Consider the following 19,535-nt stretch of genomic DNA (forward strand, 5'->3'; position numbering starts at 1 on the left):
ATGTAAGCTGAAATATGAATTGTGAAATTCCATTCAGCCTAAAATACACTGAATTGTTGGTACCCACAGAATATCATTGGATATGCAAACTGTCACTCCCAATTAAAACAGATAATCCAGAAAATTTTCTTTTGTTGTGTTATATATTTTCTAAATAATACATTTAATGTAGTCAATTAAACAGAAATCAAGAAGCGTTCTGTCATTCACACATTATTTTTGTGAAAAGAAATCATTTATATATATTGGACATAGGCTTTAGGGAAGAGAATTTGAACATATTATGTTGAATGCTAGGATGTGTAAAATATCCAATTTACCCCATTTTCTACAGTAGAATATTCATCAATCTGCTTCTTGTTATTCTGATTCATTAGCGTTAGTCCTGCCTGGTGGCAGTGTCCGGTGTTGTGGTACATCGTCTCCAGTTAGATTGGTCTCTGGCCACGTCTGTACGTAGTCTCACAGCTGTTTGGGTCGTTTTGCACTGTATCTGTCCTTTGCTGTATTGTTCGTCCCTTGCGCCTCTTTCTACTGACTTCCTGTGCATATGCTGACTTTCACAATACATCGTCCTCTGCATGCAAGACTTGCCCAAACCAGCACACACGGTTTTCCTTAATTTTTTTTCTGGATTGTTGCACCACCTAAACATTTCCTAATAACATCATTTGAAATCCAGTCTAGTTATGCTAGCCTTCCACCTAAGCATCTTCGTATCCATGACGCTTAGTTGGTGTTTTACCTTACCTGTAGCTGGCCAGCATTCGTTGTGGTAGAAAACGACAGGATGAATAATATATAATAATATATAATAATAATAATAATATATCTTAGATTTGGGATAGTACTTCATTGGACGATCGCAATGGTGCTCCTTGTCATTCCCCACTTCAGCCAGGTTTTGTATATCCTTAACATAACTTCTTCAGTAATTCGGCCATCATCAGATATTGTGGAACCAAGATACCTAAATTTCTCTACTCATGCTATATCATCACCGTCAACATTCATGGTTCCAAATTCTCAACGATGTAATGTCATGCATTCTGTCTTCTTTCCATTGAGGCCCGGGAATATTGCGCTAGTCGATTGTTCCAGTTTTCTGTTTGGCGCTGCAGATCATCAGAGATTGTGCAGATCTTTGAAGCTAAAATGTCGTCAGGTGTGCAGGTCTGATGTAATGGTGTCCACCACAAAAATGAAGAGCAGGGCCTTGGTGGAATCCTACAGTTATGTGGAAGTCATCAGGCGCTCCTGCCGCAGCTTGAACATGACTCCTTGGTTCTACGTAGAGCAATTTTACCACCTCAGCAAGTTGCTCTGGAATGGCATGTTCTTGTAGCTGACCAGACGAAGTCATGTGGTACCCGATGGAAAGCTTTCTCAAGATCCAGAAAGTCAAGATTAAGCCTCTTATTCTTTTCACAGTGTCTCTCAACTAACAGCCATGCAGCGAGGATTGCTCCTGTTGCGCCACAATTTTACACAAATCCAGCTCGGTTCGTTGTATGTTTGGCTGAATCGCTCATCCTGTTTTCGAGGATTTGTTCGAAAATTAACATATTATACCTCAAAATTCTAATCGGGCGGTAATTATGAAAATCGGCAGGGCTTCCCTTATTTTTTAATGGATACCCTGTTCTTTGAGATATGTTTGAAAAGATTGTTTTAATCACAACTCCTGCATTCCACCATTGAGCGAAACAAAACTTTGCTGGAAATCAGCGAAACCGATGGCTTTCCCTGGTTTTATTTCATTCAGCAGAGCCTGGACTTCAGTGACGTCAATTTCCTTCATCGGACCTTCAACAACGGAGGTGAAATGAAATGGCGTATGGCTTTTACTGTCCAAGGACAAGTTCGGCTCGCCAGATGGAGGTCTTTCGATTTGACGCTCGTAGGCGACCGGCGCGTCGGGATGAGGATGAAGTGATGATGACGACACGTACACCCAGCCCCAGTGCCAGCGAAATTAACCAATTATGGGTAAAACTCCCGACCCTGCCGAGAATCGAACCCGGGACCACTTTGACCATTTAGCATGGAGCCAGACATCAACGGAGGTGATTGGGACTGGTAGATACGGAAATTCCATGATTGGAATTTTGCTAAAGCAGTTCCGCCTGCGCTCTCGTGCTTCCCGCCAGTTGAGTAGCAAATCGTCTGTTTCCACATTGATGCCGTAAAAGCGTTGGCTTTCTTCCGTTTGGAAATGCCTCAATCTGACTAGTCGTTACATATCCTGCTCGTATTCGCGCATGTCAAGTTTCATATATTGACCTGCATAGCTGTTTGGTTTTGTTATGGCAGTGATATCCTTCACTTTACTACCGGCTGCTCCGTATGTATTCCACTGTTCAAAACATTTTGCGAAACAGCTGTTCCTTCAACCTTACTGCAGCCTTAACATCGTCATTCCGAATCCACGGGCCATTGTGAATCCTTCGTCGTCGTAGCTCACATTTAGTTGTCCCAAGAACAAGGCATGCGACGTATTGCACTTTAGTCCGGCTCACTTCAACTGCGGTGATTGGTGGCACTGTAATTTTTGTAACAACGTCGACCTCTTTCTTCGGGTGCCACCGTTTGATCCATTTTGACCCATTTCCTGCGAAGTATTGGGCTCTTGGTGACTTTATCTGTAGCTTACAGATGATTGTTCGATGATCAGTTTGTACATAATCGGAAAATCGTTGGCCGTCGCCATATTTCTTCTGTCCAATCCATGGCCGCAATGGGCTGTATGGTCTTCTTTCCTTTGTTCGACGTCCGTTCAGGTCACCGGCAACAATAAGATAGTCAACGGTCTTCTTGTCAAACGGTGCCCAGAAGGAATCTTTGGTTCCCGTGCCTCGGCCAGTTTGTGGAGCGTTGAACTGCATAATTGGATTTTCCTTCTATCACCAATGTAGACAAGTTACATCATGTGATTGCCATACATTTGCACCTCGGAAACTCTACTGTCACAATGTTGTTGATATAACAATGCAAGCACAATTAGTTGTTCATTGGTTTCCGTTGTGTTTCAGTTAGTAACCACACCCCAATTCGGTTGACTTTTCTCCCCTCCATTTTTCTCTGCACCTCACATATGCCTATATGCCTTCTCTCAAGTGCTATGGCTATTTTGCTATTTCGTCCAGATATAGTTCAGTGATGCGATATATAATTAAGGTACTCGCTTGCTTAGCCTTCACAGCCCGTGCAATGGTAACCCTTGCATGCTGTTCATGCTGACTGGGCTCTGCCAACGTGCGTCCCGTTACGTTGGTTCGGATTCCATGAAACATATTCCCATAAGGATGTGACGGTGTTCTTTTACAGTCGGCCTGTTATGAAGTGTTTTAGGGCTCGAGGCAGCAGGTAGTTATGACGCTCCGGACATGGAGAGGAGACGGTTTCTGTAGCCGCTTCTCTGGAGGAGGAACGCTACACTCTTTTCTGCATTAACTTCCTGAAAGGTAGACTACCTCTTCTGCCAACTGTTCCGTACCGGACGTCTCCATCTCCGCCAAAGTTGCCATTAAAGACTTCGTGCGTGTTTGGTCTGCGGGAGCTGTTATATTCCGCTGAAGTCTGCCGGCAGGCCGGTGGGGTACCCGTATCCATCACCTGGGATGCCCCGCGTACTACGGCAGTGCAACTGGTTCTTGGAGATTAATCATCAATACAAAATGTAATAACATTTTACTGGGAAACTAATTGAGAACCTGATAAATCACTTGTCACAGAAATCACGTCATATCGTAAAGAAGAATTGCCACAGTCCATTGCAACTTTTGCTTGGCGTGATATACCGGAAAACGTATGGTATACAAGCCACTGTCCTATTTTCTGCCCCCTGTTGTCTTGTGGTTGCAATATCAATATCTTGTGTGGTGATCAAGTGGTCTAGCCTGTTGTACCTGGAATCAATGTCCCCGTTTTATTTGTCCACTTATTTTCTGCTAAGATTGCAGTAACAACACATTGTCTAGCCACCAACTACTTTAATTGTGAGGAAGTCATCCATTCCACCGAGCCATAAGAATTCAGTGGATACAGCATGAATTGGAAATTACCACTTCATATTATGATGTATTTTGTCCTACTTGATCGATTTTTCCCATGCTCCTGTTGCAAGCGAATCTCACCTTTAACAATGAAAATTGTATTTCTCGCTCTTCTTTCCTACTTTCTAGAACCGCTCTTCATTGCGGATGCAGGCATTTGGATGCTATCTAACGATGCTATAATTTCCCTAAATATTATCACTTGGTCCTTCAAGTGTCTGTAATAAAAGTTATCTCATTCCTTCCTTTATGTAGCAGCAATATCTGCTACGGTGCTTTTGAATAACCTGTTATATTGAATGTTGGCTCAAGCCTTGATTTTCATGATCCTTTTAGCTGTAGTGTTAAAGGAACACTTGTACGAATATTCAAGAACATGATAGCTTGCGTTTGTGTTCAAATATTTCAGGATATCAAAACATAGTAATAAAACAATCCAACAAACCATACTCTTTGCCGCCATCATAGTGTCTATGACATCAGTATTTTTGGGGGTGAAATGAATGCGTCTGTGTTAGGGAATATACCATCATCTGTATGCTCTCTTTTATCTTTTCGAAGATGATCAGGATTAGTGGTTTCCATGTTATATGTGGCCCCTGTTAAAGACAGCAGTTAAGACGTAGACTGATATAATACACGGTAGTAAGTATGAACTTCCTTGTATAAACCTACCGTCCGATATATAGGTCGGCTCTGTTTGATTGCACATCAAAGGTACGTAATTATAAATAACCAAACTGTGACATAATACAATGCTACACTGTAATGATAAATATGTACAAATAAAATACGTATGTTTTCGCATTAGTAAATAATATTTATAAACGATTTATCATGGTTCAGGAGATCTCGCTGACTGTAGGCAAACATTGTTCTCAACTTTAATACCTGCTACTCTGAAATTCTCTCAAACAACCTCAACAAATAAGGGCTTTTACAAAAATATTACTCGCCTGCCAGGAATAGCAGAGTGGTTGAACAAGATCAAATCTCCAAATCATATGCCATCATTTATGTAGGAGGCCAGACACATATGGATTTTTAATAGATAAATGTTTCCGAATTAAAGAGCTTGTATTTCACCTTTTAGGCTGAAGTTGTCTGTAAGCTCGTACATTCCTAAATCGCCAGAAGGTCCTGCATATGATATCGTGATTGGATAGAACGGATGCAACACGTCCTCGTAACAAGAGACAGCTTTTCAAATTTACGACTACACTCTGAATTTTCTGTCAGGAATGTTATGTTCATGAATAATGAGCTCTGTGCATGGTATATCAGTTAGTGGGATGTTCGGTAGCATTTCCTTTGTGTGAGAGTTGTAGGGGAGTAGAGTGTTGAACTATTGGCCACATCGCTTTAATTTGTCTCTGTAGATCGAGACCAGACATGAGCTACGGGGATCATCGACATCGGGATGGTGGAGCACCTTGTTTCAGATGCAATGTTTGTGGCAAATCCTTCAGCTATAAAGTCAGTCTTACTGATCACATGTTCACTCACACAGGTGAGAAGCCTTACTGTTGCAATGTCTGTGGCAAATCCGTCAGCCATAAAGGCAATCTTGCAGTTCACATGCGGACTCATACAGGCGAGAAGCCGTTCTGTTGCTATAATTGTGGCAAATCCTTCCGCTATAGAGACGGTCTTACAAAACATATGCACACACACAGTGGAGTGAAGCCCCACTGTTGCAGTGTCTGTGGCAAATTTTTGAGCCAGAAAAGCAGTCTAACTGTCCATATGCGGAGTCACACAGGCGAGAAGCCATACGGTTGCAACGATTGCGGCAAATACTTCTTCGATAAAGGCAATATTGCAGCTCACATGCGTACTCACACAGGCGAGAAGCCATACTCCTGTAATATCTGTGGCAAAACCTTCAGCCGAAGAGGACATTTAGCAGGTCACCTGCACACACACGAAGACAAGAACACAAACTGCTGCAATGTCTGTGGCAAATTATTCAGCACCAAGTCCCACCTAGTACGTCACGTGCGGACTCACACGGGTGGCAGGCCACACTGAGCAATGTCTATGGCAAATCTAACCAGAAAGTCAATCTAACAGTTCACATCCGAACGCAAACACGTGTGACGGTAGACGATTGTTCATTAATGCGATAAAATGTTCAGAGAATCATGAAACTAAAGCATGCGCATATCAACCATACTGGAGTGATGCCGCACTGCTTAGTGGTTGTTGGCAAATCGTTCGCACACAGCACACGACCGTCACGTCACGCCAGGCTAAATCCACACGAGATATAATAAGATTACTTTGTTTTATGTCCCACTAACTACTATACGATTTTTCTGAGACCCACAAGACCTTCAATTCTCGAGATGTAGCCAGGCACATGCAATCGCACACAACGTAGAAATAATAAGTTATTCAGACAGAAGAGCACCTTCTCGTCACACCACAAAAAGTACACCTGAGAGCGGTCCATCCCTTTGTGCCATTTTCTCCGAGGTAGAATCTTCAGGCAGCAAAATGCCAGGTCCGTGTGTGGAAGGAGCAAAGGACATTTCTTGAGCTTTCTCCTGATCAATCCCACATAGTAGAGGAGCTGTGATGGTTCAAAACCCGAGCCAGTCAGAGGCGGCGGAGAGGGGCACGTGACTGCTGACGTCACCAGCGCGTGAAATTTGAAATCGACACGCAAAATTTGAATTCAACATGCTTTTGTTTGTAAACAGAGCTACGTGCTTTTTAGGCAGCTATATTTAAACAACAGAGAATCGCTTACCTCAGTGCTGCCATCTTTACGACACTAAACTTCATAGCTGCTACCTTAACCACGTGCTCTTTATTGTAAACAAAGCCACGTGCTTTCTTGACAGCTGAGAGCTTCCATCTTTGAACAACAGAGCATCACTAACCTCAGTGCTGCCATCTTCACGGCACTTAGCCACGTGCCCTTTATTGTAAACAAAGCCACATGCTTACTTGACTGCTGCCAACTTAAAAAAACAAGCTATAACTAATTTCAGTGGTTGCATCTTGACTGGGCTAAAACTGCATGGCTGCTGCCTTTTGTACGTGGGTGCGCGATAATTGAAATTACGTGTGCTTGTTTGACAGCTGTTAAGGTGACAGCATCCATCATCAAACAACAGACTATTGCTAACTTCAATGCTGGCATCTTGTCGGGGCTAAAACTTTATGCCTGCTACATTATGCATTTAGTGGCAGACAATTTGAAATTCCACGTGTTTTTTCTGACAGATGTCATCTCTGAACTACGCAGGCATGGACTATAAACATGGCTAACTTCAGTGCAGCTATGTTAACAAACCTTTACCGTTACTACTCCTACCTTATTCATGTGGTGTAGCAGGCAATTTGAAATTATACATGCTATTTAAACATCTGTTGAAATGACAGCCGCCGGAATTTTAGTATGATAATTGATGCATATATAATCGATAGGTGCGCGTGCACACATGTGATCGTTGCACGCTCTGGCGGAGGAAGTTTTATATGAGAGTCAATGCATGCATAATTGATAGATGCACGTCCACACGCTTTTTTAATCATCGCTTTCTTACTGCTGCTATGTTCACAAGATTTTTAAACATTGCTATTCTTCGTGTGGCTACCTCGACAGATTCTAACCTTATTGCTGCAATGTTAAATACCGTGTTCAGATCACTAAGTATGTGATTAAAACGTAAGACTAGAATCGAACGCTATACTCGATATAGTTAGCTACAACATGTGTTCAGATCACAAAAAAATGTAATTGAAATATAACAAGCCTGCATTGGAACACTACTCGATGTCATTACAGAACACTGATTGTTGTATTCAGATCACTAAATAAATGATTAAAATAAGTTTGCTGCTTAACTGGGAACACTACAGTTCACGAATATATTCTATCATTTGCCTAGTGCAAAAATCGGAAACCGTGGAAACACATATTACACACACCGCGAAGCCAAATCATCCGGTAAACGGTAATTTACAAAATATGAATACAGGTAACTTAAATCTTCTATCACTTACCTAGTGCAAGAATCAGAAGTTGCAGAAACACGTTGTGCAAATACCGCGTAGCCTACTCGCTTGGTAAACACTAATTTACAAAATATGAATACAGCAAACATATAAGTTCTATTATTTGCTAAGTGTGGAAATCAGAAGCTGCAGAAACACACAGTCTAACCTAGTCAGTGATCAGAGGCAGGCGTGCTGAGTTGAGGTGCCAGTAGGGCCGGTGTGGAGTTTGAGTGGTGAGTGTAAATATAAGACGGGAGGGAAGATTATGATGGTAGGCGAGGATCAATATCTTGCAGCTATTGGAAGATGGCAGGGGAGATGGAAGAAGGAAACAGCAAGAAATAAAGGAGGTATAGTTGTAACAACATTGATGGGCGAGATGATACAGGTGGCGGCGCTGATTATGGTCCTGTTAGCTATGAGGTGCGGAGGTAAACCCCGGCCCGACTTCCAGTGGCAACATGAACTGGGAAGACAATAATAATAATAATGTTATTTGCTTTACGTCCCACTAACTACTTTTACGGTCTTCGGAGACGCCGAGGTGTCGGAATTTAGTCCCGCAGGGGTTATTTTATGTGCCAGTAAATCTACCGACATGAGGCTGTCGTATTTGAGCACCTTCAAATACCACCGGACTGAGCCAGGATTGAACCTGCCAGGTTGGCCTTAGAATGCCAGCGCCTTAACCGCCTGAGCCCTTCAGCTGCGAAGACGAGGAGGTCATAAAAAGGGTGGTGGAAGAAGTATATCCGATTGAGCAGATAAAAAATATGATGAAGGAATTTGAACGTATGAGGCGTTGGATAGACGGAAGAACAGACGGGACTATGGAGCAAAGTGGAAATCAGTGAGAGAGAAATTATATCACTCAAAGCAAAAGTAAAGGAGATGGAATAAGTGGTGGTGAAGCTGAAAGCAGAAATTGAAGACAGTAGCCGAGAACGCAGGAAAAAATGCCTATGTATATACGCAAGACGAAGGGGAAGACAAAGTGCTGACAACCTACAAAGTAGTGGAAGTCATCCAGAGAATGATGAGATTTAACTTTAGTGAAGTAGATATTGATGATTTGGAAAGGATAGGTAAAAAACGGGGTGATAGGCCGATCACAAAAATTTGAATTAGAAGAGACATGGGAAGAGAAGGGCTAAAATACAAGTGTTAAGGTCAACAATTAGTAGTAACCAGAGTGTGGACAACGAAGAAATTACGGGTAATGTAAGAGAATAAGAAGGAAAGGGCAAATCAGAGACTGTAAAGTGAGTGAAGATGGACATGGAGACAAAGAAAGCACCAAAGAAAATGAGGAGGTGGATCCAAGCTCGCAGCAAGAAGAAATTAACTTGACAGAGGAAGACGTGATGCTATTTTCAAATCGATTGGAGCGGGAGCCAGGGAGGTAGCCGCTGACATGAAGAGGGAGATAAGGAAAGAGACCAGGGAGACCAGGGCATTAATTAAGGAGCTGAGGACGGAGGCGTGTGTGAGAGAAGAAAGGAAGAAACAGGGAGCAATTGTGGGGGTGGAAACACAAGATGTGACAAAAGCACACAAACGAAGTGAAAATACGGCTGCGAGGCAGGAAAAGAAGTAAGAGGTGCCCTGCCGAAAGGTAGAAGTTTGAGCCTAAGAGTGATATGGGGTAAGAAGAACAAATTGGACGAAGGCATAAGGACAAGAAATAAAAAAAAAAAAGCAATCTGCAGTAAATTGCTGTACACATGAGAATAGCGGAGTGTGTGTGTTATTCGTAACTATGTCAAGAGTGATTAAATAGTCAAATTAGTAGGTGGTAAAGTGTGTAGTGAATGAGGAAGAGAGTGTTTGTAAATTGGATGGGTGTTAAGGAAAAAGCTAATACGTGGAGATGGATGGTATATGAGCTGAGGGTCCAAGTTAACTGTGAGTGAATATGGTTTCATGTAATGTGGTAAGTTGTCTGGATAGTAGAGTTTAAATGGTGGTCAACAGTAACGAAACGCATGGTGAAAATTGCACACCGGCACTACAGTGCAGGTAATACGAAGCCAGGTTTGCAACTTAAGTAGAATAACAGAGAGGTCAGTGTTCAAGAAAGAATGCGCTGAGTGCGAACCCGGCAGGAAGTGATATACTCTTTGTTAAAGTGCTGATGATGTCCGACACACCATTGTACTCTACACAGTTATACGTTACAAGTTTTAGTTTCTTATTGCCTTATACTAGGGCCAACAGACCATTCCGCCTCATTGCCATTTGTTTATTTTTATTTACATTAATATTTCCTTTTTCCCTTCTTTTTGTGTTAGTTATGTTTATCTAGATCTGGAGGAAAATAAAGATATCTATCTATCTACAACTTGTATCATTTGCGAAGTCCGAAAATCACAAACTGCGCAAACAAATGGTGCACATACCGTGTAGCCAACTTGCTCGGTAAACGCTAATTTACAACATATGAATACAGGTAACGTGCATCTTCTATGATTTGCTAAGTGAGAAAATCAGAAGTTGCAGAAACACATATTTTTATTAAAGAACGTTTTAAGGAAAATTTACAATAAAAATAACAAAAAGCAAAGCAATTTCATGATATAAAAACCGGCATAAAATGTACAGAACTCTTCTTTTATAACATGAACACTACACTTCACTACACAAACACTAAGAACTCACTGCATTGCTGTAGTCCGTCACGATGGGGAAAGCAGTCTCTTTTTGCTTCACAGTCACAACCACGGCCTCAAGTGACCTTACTACCCCGGTATTCACCTTGAGAGGCTGGGGAAACCGTGGGAAAGCCCCAGTCAGTGTACTTAGTCACCTCTGTTGGACACCGGTGATATGCTCCACATAGATGTCGCGCGTGAAGCTAATTGTGTCTGACAGACACAGTTTCTTGAACAGATTGAGATACTTTTTGCTACAGATGGAGAGTAGCACCTTATCATTAGCCAGGTCCCAAAGTCCTAATGACCCAACTAATATAGCGTCCACCTCAACAGATGTAAATCGAGAACAAAGAGCCGTTGCCAAGGTCGCATACTTGTCTTTTTTGGCCTGTCGGGCATATTCGAAGGCGGATTTCCTGTTCTCAAACGGAATAGAAATGTCCAGAATCAAGCCTTTACCATCTTTTACTAGAACCAAGTCTGGTCGTAGATTGTCGTGAACGACCTGGTTTTCACTGAAGATGTTATACCCCGTAGCAGCTGCCCTTTTAACCCTGCTGACTACAGCATTGTGTCTCTGCTGATAGAGTGCAGAGTGTCTCATGCAATGATTGACTACATGAGGCAGGGTTTCGTTATCGTAACCGCATCTCCTACACCTCTTGTTGCTATCAGATGTTGAACGGCGACTCCCATTGAGCAGTAAAAGATTCAGTCTAGCTCGGTGGATAAATCTCCAGTCTGCAAATCTGGTGAACAGACCGGTCCTCAAGAAGTGGGAGCTAGCTGTGTCTGCGGCTACACATTCCATAACTGTCCCTTGATTGGGCAGATTGATCAGTCTATTAAGGTGCTTGGACTGTAGGTTAATTCTGAGGGTCTTCAGCACCTTATGACGATCATTACCGAAGAAGGTTTTTTCATTAATTGTTAAAGATGGGACGAAGTCTACAAACTTCCATGTAGTCTGGTTTCTAGACGATGCCTTCCGAGCTTGAGTCCAGACAGATTGTAAAGGATTAGAGTTCCGTCTGAACTCGCCCTCATTATGACCGTTTAGATAAGCTGAAATGTCATCTTGATCCCTTATGAACCAAGATCTTCAGGTCATCCAAAGCAAGCTCAGCAGTGCATAAATCTGTGGATGTAAGGAGTTTGAACGCATTGTCGATCAGATGATAATCAGAGTCACACTCTGTAACTGGCAATCCAACACACCCAGACTTCGTTGGGCCATACAAGTAGTCATTACTGGCCTCTTGAGACAGGTAAAGAGTCTTTTTGACCTCGGCCTTAATGATATTGTCAAGTTTGACCACTCGCCCTTTTGGTTTTGTGCATTTCTCATGAGAAACTGGAGTGATGGATAAAAGAAGGCCTTCAAGGCATCAATTCTTTGCCAAGGAGCCAGTTTAGAATGCAAATCTTCTTAGCTGTAGAAATCAGGTCGGCCAGTTCCTTGGTGTTGGATGAGATGTGGAATCCAACAGGTTTTCCCAGGAAATTTTCAAATTCACCATCTTTTAAGGCCTTAAGATCATCATTTCCAATTTTAAAGATGGTGTTCCTTGTTCCTACTGGGGTCACACCAGACAAATGAAGGCTGAATGACTTCGAAGCCTTGAGATTAATATTAATCTTCTTAGATAATTCATCAATGACATTGATGTTGTCTTGTAATTTTATCGGATCGTCTGATAAAAGAACAATGTCATCAGCATAGGCGAGAATCTGATGGTCTGAATTCTCGCTCTGAATTGATCTTATTACGGGGTCAATTACAAGGTTAAATAGCAGCTCACTCATGGGACAACCTTGTCTAACACCACATTCTATGGAAATGTTCTCAGTGACCCAATTTCAGTCTGCACACGGGTGGATGAACCCGTATACATGTTTTTAATAATCTTCCTTAACTTAGCGCCAGCTCCAGTTCTATCCAGGGCCGCAAAGATAGCATCATGCGGCACGGAGCCAAATGCATTGGAAAAGTCCAGCCAAGCAGCTAAAAACTGGCCTTTCTCACACCTTGCTTTATCAAATTTTGTTCTGAGCGTGAAGTTGCTCGAAGACTCCATCATGTGGTATGAATCCTTTTTGGGCTGGCGCTAAGATTTTATTATCAATCATCCAGGTGGTCATTCTCTTGGCTAACACGCCTGAGTACAGTTTATATATCGTCCGCATGATGGCAATGGGTCGCCAGTTGGTGATATCATGCGGAACTCCCTTCTTGAATAACAAGATAGTGACCAACTGCTTCCAATCAGAAGGTATTTTCTCATATTTCATACAGATGTTAAAAATTCTAGCCGGCAGTGTGCAGGCAGGGTCAACCATATTCCAGTGTTTATAAGTGAGTCGGTCGTCCCCTGGAGCTGAGTTCTCACATTTTTGAAGGCGACTTTGAACTTCATATGGACTTATTCTCGCAGTATTAACATATGGAGTATTTTCAGATGGGCGAGAATTAAAATCAGATAAGTCGTTCGATTTTTTCTTGGCAGTCTCTCTGAAATGTTGTGTCACAATCTTGTTATCGATGTTACACCTCCGCCCTTCATCTCCCAGAATCAGCCTCATGGCTTTCCTTCTGTTGATCCTGTAAAGGGATTGGATATACTTCGGGTTTTCTGGGTCCTTCTTCTTCTGTGTATAGTCGCCTTGGTGGACGGGTATTTTAACTAAGAGTTGCGCATCCTCGGTGACTTTACGGAGACTCTGCCAGTTGTTGTGAGAGATTCCTTCCTGAAGTATTGCATCTAGAGCACGAACATGGATGTCGAGAGGTGACTTGTCGTCCACGTCAATAGCAATGTTATCTTCTTCGCCTGGCTGATTGTCACCGAAGGGATCTTGAATAATATCAGTATCAGCCAAAGGGTCAAAACCCTCTCGAGGTAAGGCGTTCTCCTCAGAGGCACAAGAAGGTGGGAGAGTCAGAGAGTCGGGAGGTGTACAACGCAACTCCCTCAGAGTTAAACCAGTATCAGAAGAGGTGGAATTTTCTGGATTACTGATAACGAAGTCAATGTCAGGAATAACATTTAAAATCAAGTCATCATCATGACCAATAGCAATGTTATCGGTGTCAAATGAGGGAGCCGTGGCCGGCCCAGACATTGTCGGCATCGGGTGGCTATCACTGTGATGAATGGACCACAGGAACGTCGCCCGACCCAATGCCCACAAGTTTGGATGGGCTCAGGATTGGTGAGGGCACAGCTAGTACTACAGCCCATTCCATTGCAGGCACAGCAGGGACCACAGCCTGTTCCGGTGCGGGCACAGCCGGATCATCAACCCGTACCTCAGTCCTCGGTGCGGGCACAGCTGGATCGTCAACCCGGTCTGGTACCTGAACACCACCACCCCTCGTTCTGCGTGTCTTCCTTGTAGCCGGCTTAGGGAGGACTACCTCGTTCTGCCTGCGAATCTCCTGATCACGATGCCACTGTAGGTGGTTCCTGAGTCCCCCGGTGGTCGGGAACGCCTCCTCGCAATGGGTGCAGGCATAGGCGAAGATGGTAGCACTCTGACGTGCACGCCATAATGCCGGCGGAGTAGAAAAACTACACGAGTGGTCCGAAGGACGGAGTTCTAAATCACATCTACATTTACAACACATATTAACAGTAGAAGTGATACGGATTCCGTGGTTCCGATCCAGATGCCTCTCTAGCGACCTCCGTGTGGCGCTCCAATTCTTGGTCTTGAAGGTGGACCTGCAATTTAATTCAGTGCAATCGAAATACTCTGCAGCTGGATGCTGGACGAACAAAGTACTCTCCCGGCGCCGGACAGGAAGAAGAAGGTCTTCGTCATCATCAGGAACATGACCAGGGTCCTGTGAATCACACATTTAATAAACTTAAAAGAATAGTAAATTGAGATACTTATCGGACCACCTCATTATATGATTGTAGGAGCAAAGTGGAAGGCCGTTACCAAGCAACCTCGTACAGGTGGGATGCACTATCTACCCTAATGGTCCGGCTGCGAGGTAACTAGCAACCCCGTTAGTGGCACATCTAGTACATAGTTTCCATGGAATCTGAAAATGAAACAAAAAAGGAGTTTTTTTAGAGGAAGCGATTTGCTAGACAATGCAAGTAATCTATGGATTAAAACGTAAAAACATAAGATGGAGGATTTAGGGCAGTAAAAGTAAACACAAATAAGACCCTTAAAAATGAATTAAACCACCACGAACACACTAAATAACACCAATCACAATAAGGCACCCTTAAAACTACACAAATACTCCTTGGAAACTACGAATAAAGTCCAAGATCACGTAGAAGACACTCTAAAAACATAGAGCCCTATTACACAAGATCTTCTATGAACGTACACCTTTTGTCACTTGCTAGGTACGAAAGTCGGAAACTGCGGAAATATAATTTGCACATACCGCGTAGCCAACTCGCTTGTTACACTCTAATTTACAAAATATGAATACAGCAAACTTACAACTTGTATCATTTGCTAAGAGCGAAAATCAGAAATTGGGGAAATGCATAGTTTACATACCGTGTAGCCAACTCGCTCGTAAATGCTAATTTACAAGATATGGATGCAGGTAACGTGCATACTCGACGATAGCCCCTGACGGGACGTACTACGGCTCCACTCTGAAGCTTTACCGAAACCTTACGGAGCAAGCCGAAGCTTTCCGAATGGCGTACGCCGCCATCATGAATCGAGTAGTTCAGATAACTAACTGATCTGAACTGAACTATTCTGAAGAACATTGCTGTATGTTTATTTTCACCTACTGCAGCTTCACATGGTCAGCACTATTTCTATTATTTTATGCTCAGAGTATTAGCATATGTGTATATAAACGTGACTCGTGTGTTGAGAATGTCTTGTGAGAAGATATCGGATAGTGCTTTCGGTCTCTGGAGCTCAATGATTGTCACTATTGTTATATCTCCGAGTGGTACATGTGATCTACAACCAGTTTAAAGCAAGCCCAGTCTTTTAAAATGTACAGGCTTTATATAAATACATGTGTAAAAAAAAATGTGTATTTTTTAAATATTATATTTGACGTTTATATTGTATATTTCAGTTCAATATTGCATCGAATATTATAACCTCATATATTGGAATGAATGCCCTATTTTACCTACTTTACCTCAGATACCGATATACAGTTTGATTAATCAATAAGAATTGCACTAATAATCAGTGATCTGCATTTGGTGCTGTTGCCCAGGTGGCAGATTGTACTTTCACTTTAAGTTTCAACGAATACAGTATAGACCTACGGGATTGATAAAATTAGCCAAAAGATAATTAATTATAGTACAAGGTAGTGAAACTAAGGCTGTACTTTTATTCCAGTATTGCTGATCTTGATGGGTATATCCATCAGTGGGTGAATTTGCTTGAATCTATATCAGAAAGTCAGAAGAAAGTGACTTTGAGTAGGTAGAATATTATCCCATCAAACTCAGTACCTCTAGGTCAGGGATGGCGAACCTTTTCCAACTAGTGTGTCATTTTAAGTCTGCTTTATCATTCTCAACCATCAACTGTGCCACTTGTTATTTCTTTGGAATAACCACGACCCCCCCCACACACACACCCTAATTCCAAATTATGTTTCATAATACGTTATTTCAATGCTGGGGCTGTTCTATAATTAAGGCTACGGCCTTTCCTATCCTATCGTCACCATAAGACCTAAATGTGTCGGTGCGATGGAAAGCCAGTTGTAAAAAAACGTTATTGCATATATATTGTAAAATAATACATTTGATTGCATGTTCCGTGGTCGTATTTTACCAATACCGCGAAAATACATGCACAAATATGTCAGTTTTAAGAATACCTAACATTATTTGTATACAAATATAGTAAGCGCCCATTGTAACACACAATATTGCCAAAGAACTTGAAGTGAAATATCGTTCTCAACTTTAGTGTGAAACATACTGCTGAATCTTAGTAGCTATGTCATTTATCTTAAGTTCGTAAGTCGTTGTCTTCAATAACACACAAGAAGCACTTAGCTCCGAAACAAGACAGTTTCTAACTGTTGACTTTACAATGTTCTTTGTAGAAAATAGCTGCTTGCAGGCGTACTATGACTCAAACAAAGTAAGTAGGGCTGTAGAAAGTTTATTCATGACCGAAAACATTTGTGGGAGGCCGTTGCACTGTTCAAGTATTAAGTTCTCTGGAGAGAGTATTCACCATCAATAGCACATGCGATTTTCATGAATTTGTTCACCCATACACTGCTTTCTTGAAATTCAGTCAAATCCATTTGTAAAATCAATTTCTAACCACTCAAAAAATTGACCTTAATATCGTTCTTTTGTGAAATATGAGCTTTTTCCTTCTTTTTTTTTTTTGAAATAAAGTGTGATAGTTTCTCCTAATCTGGAAATTGGGATAATCTCTCGGCAACTATTTGTATTACAAAATTCAACAAACAGTTACACACTAAGAATAATTACCCGCTGCTGGCAACCACACACAAGACAAATTTCACTAACTGACTGATGTGGGTGATCGAATGGCTCGCAGGCCGCATCTGACATTTATTTCACTTGGCTTCCGAACCTATCAGTGTTGGAGTGTTGCCATAATGCACTTCCGATTGGAACTAGAATTTAGATTTTCGGTAATTTCCGAAACCTGAAACACTATAAGTATACTATGCACGAGACATGTATATAAAGACGTATATAAAACGTTAATATGTGCAAGAGGTGTGCCACCGAAATTGTGTTCGCGTGTCACCTACTGACACGCGTGCCATAGGTTCGCCATCCCTGCTCTAGGTTATAGAAGAGGTTATGTAATTCCATAGGCAGAACTGACAGTGAGCTGATATTGAAGGGTATTCTTTTTTTTTCTGCCAAGCATGAGAATAAGATTCAAGCAAATTTGCCAACCACTACCATAATGGATATAGGCTATCCTTCAAGATCAACAATACCAAAATACAAGTACAGCCTCAGTTCCACTACCTTGTATTATAATTAATTAATCTTTTGGTTAATGTTATCAAAACCATATACTGTATTAATTAAGACTTATAACAGTATTTCTAGTGAAAGTATAATCTGTCACCTGGGCGACAGCACTAAAGATAATCTCTCATCCTAAAGGGTCAGTGGCACACTCCTGTTTCTATTGTAAAAAAGGTCAAATCACATGAAATTTTCAAGCATGATGTACTCTGGTATGATTTTTTTTTATCACACTCCATGAACTGTGTGACTGATATGTGATAATTACCTTCTTGAAAGCTGCAGGTAACAGCTAAATCTGTTCTCAAGATTGTTGGTTTGCAGCTTCCCTGTTGGTACATGGTAGTACTGCTGAAAGTGTCAGTCATTAGTGTGCTATGGCTCAAATTAAGAGTTCTGCAACTGTTAAGCCATGATCAGAAATTTGAAAGAAAAGTGAGGTGTCATTTGCATAACTGAAATTTGCTTCCAGAGGATTCCTGTGCAAGGTAACTTTTACAAATTTCATACAACCATACATCATCATCTTCAAGCTCCAATTTCCCAGGTGTGGAGTACAAGCGCTTGCTACTTCATCCTGTTAAAGTTTAGTTTCTGTTCCTCTATATCTTCCCACTTGGCATTCCTCTTGCTGACCTCCGATTTCACTGTCTCTATCCATCAATTCCTTGGCCTCTCCCTTTCTCTTCTCTGTCAAAATAATTCCTTGCTGTTCTCGTTCTGTCCATCATCATAACATGTCCAAACCATTGTAGCCTGCCTCTTCCTAAAAGCTTGGTAACAGGCATTTTGATGCCAGCCTCCTTTCTATTTGCTTCATTTCTAATCTTGTCCTTCCTGGTCTTTTGGTTCATTGTTCTGGTGAATTTCATTTCTGTTGACTGGATTTTACTATTTGCCTTGTTATGCAGGGTACATGTTTCAAGTCCATATGTGAGAAATGGAATGAAGTAGGTATGAAACATGGTCAGTTTTGCTTTCTGGGGTATTTTATCATCCTAGAGTAGGTTTCTCACTTGAAAATGAAATTGACAAGATTTCTGAGTTCTGTTAAGTATTTCTTAATTTAATGTGTTATCTTTTGAAGTGATTGTTCCAAGGTAGCCTATTTGAAGTTAGAACCAGACTGCAATAGACTTCCCTCCAGGAATTTTTTTTTTTGCTAGTTGCTTTACGTCGATGGGACAGGGAAGGGCTAGGAGTTGGAGGGAAGCGGCCGTGGCCTTAATTAACGTACAGTTGCCGCATTTGCCTGGTGTGAGAATGGGAAACCACGGAAAACCATTTTCATGGCTGCCGACAGTGGGGTTCGAACCTACTATCTTCCGAATACTGGATACTGGCCGCACTTAAGCGACTGCAGCTATCGAGCTCGGTTGCAGGAAATTGTTTGAATCTGTGCCTTAACTGTTGATAGTCATTTAAAGAGCTTTTGTATTATTGATTTTTAGTCCATGTTCTTTAAATTGCCATTCCAGGGAAATAGGTTCTCCTGTACGTCTGCTTCATCTTCTCCCCAGATCAGAACATCATCTGCAAATATTACAGTGTTAGCCCCTTTGCAATGTTCTTTGTTGGATTTGTTGATCCAATCCATGTCAATGATGAACAGGAGTGGTGACAAGGCACTTCCCTGCGGGACTTCTCTTTTTGTTTCAAACCAATCTGATCTTCCATCCAATATTTGGACACAGGTTAGGCACTTTTGATAGAACATCTTTACTTTATCAATCAGGATGTCTGGCAGACCTATACCTTCTAGGTATTCCCAGATTATCTCTCTAGGCACACTGTCGTAGGCTTTCTCGATGTCCATAAAAACC

At 41.8% G+C, this 19,535-nt stretch overlaps 2 protein-coding genes across 6 annotated transcripts in view; one reads left to right on the forward strand and one right to left on the reverse strand.

Moving 5' to 3' along the window:
- Window positions 1–6,086, forward strand: part of LOC137502942 (zinc finger protein 782-like) — a 78,943-nt gene extending 72,857 nt beyond the window's left edge. Inside the window, exon 7 of the mRNA XM_068230162.1 lies at window positions 5,435–6,086. Within this exon, the coding sequence (XP_068086263.1) occupies window positions 5,435–6,086 (652 nt within the window). The remainder of the gene's footprint in view (window positions 1–5,434) is intronic.
- Window positions 6,087–10,695: 4,609 nt separating this feature from the next.
- The window catches only part of LOC136884904 (uncharacterized), a 293,707-nt gene continuing 284,867 nt past the window's right edge, over window positions 10,696–19,535 (reverse strand). For all 5 annotated transcript variants that reach the window (XM_068229993.1, XM_068229991.1, XM_068229990.1 and 2 more), the window contains one exon: window positions 10,696–14,774. In XM_068229993.1, coding sequence (XP_068086094.1) covers window positions 12,758–13,852 — 1,095 coding nt within the window. In that variant the 5' untranslated portion in view covers window positions 13,853–14,774 and the 3' untranslated portion in view covers window positions 10,696–12,757. The remainder of the gene's footprint in view (window positions 14,775–19,535) is intronic.

Source organism: Anabrus simplex, chromosome 13 (assembly GCF_040414725.1).
Source record: "Anabrus simplex isolate iqAnaSimp1 chromosome 13, ASM4041472v1, whole genome shotgun sequence".
In the NCBI taxonomy this organism is placed as follows: Eukaryota; Metazoa; Arthropoda; class Insecta; order Orthoptera; family Tettigoniidae; genus Anabrus; species Anabrus simplex.